General features: G+C 38.1%; 1 protein-coding gene across 1 annotated transcript in view; it reads right to left on the bottom strand.

The window, feature by feature from the left end:
- GINS1 (GINS complex subunit 1) overlaps window positions 1-5,346 on the bottom strand; it is a 95,630-nt gene that overhangs the window by 86,140 nt on the left and 4,144 nt on the right. The window contains exon 2 of the mRNA XM_007954179.1: window positions 3,083-3,147. Coding sequence (XP_007952370.1) covers window positions 3,083-3,147 — 65 coding nt within the window. The remainder of the gene's footprint in view (window positions 1-3,082; window positions 3,148-5,346) is intronic.

Genomic DNA, 5,346 nt, shown 5'->3' with positions numbered 1-5,346 from the left:
CTGTAGATAAACCTTTCCTTGACTTTTTATAATAATGAGCAAATACAATATTTGTCCTTCTGTGATTGACTTATTTCACTCAACATAATGTCCTCCAGGTTCATGTGATGGTTAGTCTTATGTGCCAACTTGGCAAGGTATAAAAAAAAAAAAAAAAAACCTCAAAATCGCAAAAAATATAGGACCAGGTATGCTGCTCTGATAGAGCCTGGTGAGTATGGCCCCTAGCTGCCCCTCACGTCTGGAATTAAACCTACTCTTGTGGCTTCCAGTCAAACAAAAGACGTGTACATGTGTATGAGCTGAATATTTACATTAGGTAGATACATTCCTTGGAGAGATCAATCATGGGAGAACAGAAGGGCTGTGTATGCACCGGGAGACAGCTGGGGGGGGCAGGAGTACATGGGACGGAAGGACACAAGGAAGAGGTAACTATGAGGAGGAAGTGGGAAGAGAGCTGTTGCATTGTGAGAAACTGCAGTCTTGTCATGAGACAAAGTGTATGTAAAGCACTGTATAGAAAATGAATTTGTCTTGTATAATGTCACCCAAATCACAATAAAGATTCAAAAAACAAGGGAACAATCCTGATCAAAAGCACAAAAATGCAGAACAGAACTTCAAATTCCCATGGACTCTAGACTTTCTGGAGTTATGGAGGCTGGGTGAACCCCAGAAACTATTTCTGAGATAATATTTAAACTTTAAACCTAAAATATGCCTAATGTGATCTTAAAACCAAACAACATACTTTAGCTAGTAAGAAAGGTCTGCCTTGAGCATTATGCTCTTTAAAGAACTATTTATATAGAATCAAATTGATACCAGCAACTGAAATGATTAGAAGAACTTTAAGGGGCAAATTTATATTAATGAGGGTGGAACAACTCATGAAAGGAAGGTATGGTTGCACAACTTCAAAAATGTAATCAATATCACTGAATTATACATGAAGAAACGGTTGCACTGGTATGCATATTTTGCTGTATATATTCTCAACAACAAAATATAGAAAAAGAGAGCCCAAATTATCCAGCTGTCTAGCATGCTGTGCTAGACAGCACACTCAACTCTTAATACCTAAAAATGACAGCCTACTTGAACTGTAGCCTTTTGCAGCACTGTTGTTAGGTACCATTTAGTTGATTCAGACTAATACTGACTCTGTTTACAACAGAACAAAACACTGCCCTGTTCAGGGCTATCTTCACAATCTTTGCGATGCTTGAGCTCATCACTACAGCCACTGTGTCAATCCATCTCAATGACCCTCCACTTTACCAAGCATGATACTCTTCTCCAAGGACTGTCCCCCTCCTCTGATCACATGACCAAAGTAGGTGAGATGAAGCCTGGCCATTCTTGTTTCTAAAGAGAATTCTGGCTGCACTTTTCCAGGGCAGGTTTGTCTGTTCTGGCAGTCCATGGTACTATATTCAATATTCTTCACCAACACAATTCAAAGGCTTCAACTGTTTTGCGCTCTTCCCTATTCATTGTCCACCTTTCATGTGCATATGAGGTGACTGAAAATATCATGGCCTACCTTAAGCACACCTTAGTGTTCAAAGTGACATCTTTGCTATTTAACACTTTAAAAAGGTCTTGTACAGATTTGCCCAGTGCAATGTCATGTCTGATTTCTTGACTGTTGCTTCCATGAGTTGATTTTTGATATAAGGTAAATGAAGTCTTTAACAACTTCAATCTTTTCTCCTTTCATTATGACATTGCTTATTAGTCCAATTATGAGATTTCTGTTTTCTTTATGTTGAGGTAAAATCCATACTGAAGGATGCAGTCTTTGATCTTCATCAGAAGTGCTTCCTGTCATCTTCACTTTTAGCAAGCAAGCTTGTGTCACCTGTATACTGCAGGTTGTCAGTCAGTCTTCCTCCAATCTTGATGCCTCATTCTTCTTCATACAGTCCAGCTTCTTGTATTATTTGCTCTGTATACAGATTCAATAAGTATGGTGAAAGGAGACAAAACTAATGTATGCACTTCCTGATTTTAAACCATGCGGTATTTTTTGTTGTGTTTGAACAACAGCCTCTTGGTCTATATATGTACAGTTTCCTCACGAGCACAATTAAGTGCTCTGAAATTCCCATTCTTTGCAATGTTATCCATAATTTCTTATGTTCCACACAGTCAAACGCCATTGCATAGTCAATAAAACACTTGCATAGACAATAAAACACAGGTACACATCTTTCTGATATTCTTTGATTTCAGGTAATATTCATCAAAATATCCCTCATTCCACATCCTCTTCTGAATCCAGCTTGCATTTCTGGAAGTTCTGTGTCAATAATACTGCTACAATATTTTTTAATTATCTTCAGCACAATTTTGATATTAATGTGATATTAATGATATTGTTCAGTAATTTCCACATTCTGTTGGCACATATGGATCTCTTCCTCTAGTCAAGTGGCCAAGTCTCCCAAATTTCCTGGCACAGATGAGTAAGTGCCTCCAGAGCTACATCCATTAGTTGAAACATCTCAATGGGTATTCTGTCAATTCCTGAAGCCTTGTTTTTCACCAATTCCTTGAGTGAGGCTTGGACTTCTTCCTTCAATACCACTGTTTCTTGATCATATACTACCCTCCTGATATGACTCAACCAATTCTTTTTTGGAGCACTAGTTCTCAGCAAATCCTAGTTAAGCTATCAGAAATCACTGCTGCTCCTCCTACAATGTTTATCTATTGACTATTTTCCTTTTCAAATGTATTAAGGCATCTAAATGAAGACAAATAATGAAAACAATGTTTTCCACTTTGTTAGTGTTTTTATTTGCTCGTATTTCATCTCTTTTAGGTCTGTGCTAAATCCTATCTAGTTTTATCAAATGACAAATATTTATTAAGTACCTACAATGTGGATACAGCAATGACCAACACAAACCCTTCTACTGCGTTAAGCTATACAACTAGAATATGATCAAGTGAACAGAGAAATAAGAAAATAAAATTAGAAAGAGAAAAAACCCAAACTATGATGCAAAGTTATCTGATCAAACATCTTATTTCTTAAACTGTTTTTTAAAATAATCTTATCAAAACTTACACATCAGACTGGTTTTGTTCATATAAAGCTTTCATCTCCTCCAGAACTTGCCTGAGTCCATCCTCCTAGAATATACAAACTGATATTGATACACACTCATTAATCCCCCCAATACCACCTCCTCAATCTGTATCAGATTTATCTTTGATTTAAATATAAACCAAACTCACTGCCATCGAGCAGTGTCACTATGGAAGGAGACTGGCCAATCTTCCTTCCAAGGAGTGGCTGGTGGGTTTGAACCACCATCAGCCTTCTGGTTAGCACTCGGGTACCTTAGGCACTACGCCACAATATATATGTATAAAACCAAACCCGCTGCCATCGTGTCAATTCTGACTCATGTTTATATACCTCATCAAAAATCAATGTTGTTGTTGTTACGTGCCATGAAGTCAGTCAGACTCAATTCATAGCGACCCCTCCTTGGGTTTTGGAGGCAGTATCATTATGGAAATAGATTGCCCAACCTTCATTCTGAGGAGTGGCTAGTGGGTTTGAACCGCCAGACTTCTCGTTAGCAGTCAAATGCTTGGGCACTGTGCTACCAGAGCTCCTTCAAAAAGCAATAGGCCTACAGAAATAATCAAGTATGACAAAAGTACATAAATATTATTTATTTAGGGAAAAAAGGTCTTAAGTGGTTCCTACCAAAAAAAACCAAAACACAAAAAACAGTGTTTTGGTTTGCATTGCAAAACAGAAATGCCAGGGTTTTTCCTACTATTGACTTTGAGGCATTCCCCCCCCCTTGGAAAAAACTTTATAGTTCTTAAATCTATAAATATTTTATAATGAATTTGTCAACCATTTGGAAAAAAGTGGTCCCATACACTCTTAGAGCCACATTAGTTGGTCCTCCATATCTGCAGGTTCCATATCCACAGATTCAACCAATTGTTGATAGAAAATATTCGAGAACAAAATTTTTTTTAAAAAAGTAATTAAGTAGTCAGAGCAATCTTTCAAAGGCTCAGAGAGAGAATAAAGACCTTCTTAGACAACATTTACATTGCATTAGTTATTATAAGTAACTGAGAGATAATTTTAAATATAGAAGAGGATGTGCATAGATTATATGCAAATACTATGACATTTTATACAAGGGACTCAGACATCCATGAATTTGGTATGGGGGTATTTGTGTCTTGACCTCATAGTTACCAAGGGATGACAGTATGTGTTAGTAAAAATATCTGGGCACTACTGGTATAATCATAAACTACTGAATGTTGCTCAAATACAAGATATCATTCCTGATGAATGAAGGACTACTTTTACCTTCCTTTCATTAGCTGGTTAAAAAAGATCATGATTGATTGGAATTTAAACAGTTCCCTTGTTTAGCACATACTATTTTAAATAAAATACTCTTCTGAAATTAATAGATCTGTAGGTGTACAAAACCAAATGAGAAACATTGTCATAAAATATATGCAAACTTTCAGGTTTAGATTTTTATTTCTAGCGGGAATTACATCTGTGTCCCCCACTTTAGGCTATAAACATCTAAGAGCCTAAGATAATTTTCCTATAGACTCACTTAAACAGATACTATCAAAAAACCAAACTCACTGCCCTCAAGTCAGATCCGACTCATAGCGCCCCCTCCTTGGGTTTCCGAGGTGGTATCATTACGGAAGTAGACTGCCCAACCTTCCTTCCGAGGAGTGGCTGGTGAGTTTAAACCACCAGCCTTCTGGTTAGCAGTCAAATGCCTTAGGCACTATGCCACCAGAATGTTGGATATATAAAGTAGGTGATCATTTCTTCTTACCAGCATGTCACCTAACCATTCTGGAATGAATAAGGCAGAGGTGTGCCCCAATGGGGTACCAGCTGATACTCTCTTCTTTCTGGGTGTAGGTTCTGTGTGGGTGGTAGATCTGTTCACCCTCAGACGAGTCATCCCTCTTCTGCTCTGTTTGATCCATCCACAAAGATGAGTTGCCCAGGCTACCAAGCCACCTGACAATCTGGTTGCTCCACCAACCTAGGACCTACAGGAGGGACTGATTTTACAGCCTGTAAGACTGACCTCCAAAAGAGTCCTGATAACATAATGGTTAAGCACTAGGCTGCTAACCTAAAGGCTGGCAGTTTGGCACAACAGCCACTCTGCAGGGTAAAGATGTGGCAGTCTACTCTCTTAAAAATTACACCCTTGGAATAGAGAGGTACATGGGCAGTACAGACAACAAATATGAACCCTTTTGCATATACAGTACTGAGTTGTCAGTGAAAGCAAACATGGGTATATGGAC

The sequence above is a fragment of the Orycteropus afer genome, unplaced genomic scaffold, assembly GCF_000298275.1.
Source record: "Orycteropus afer afer isolate SDZICR_OR568_19922 unplaced genomic scaffold, OryAfe1.0 scaffold00440, whole genome shotgun sequence".
In the NCBI taxonomy this organism is placed as follows: Eukaryota; Metazoa; Chordata; class Mammalia; order Tubulidentata; family Orycteropodidae; genus Orycteropus; species Orycteropus afer.
Note: the sequence above shows the minus strand (reverse complement) of the source record. Positions and strands in the feature narration are given on the sequence as shown.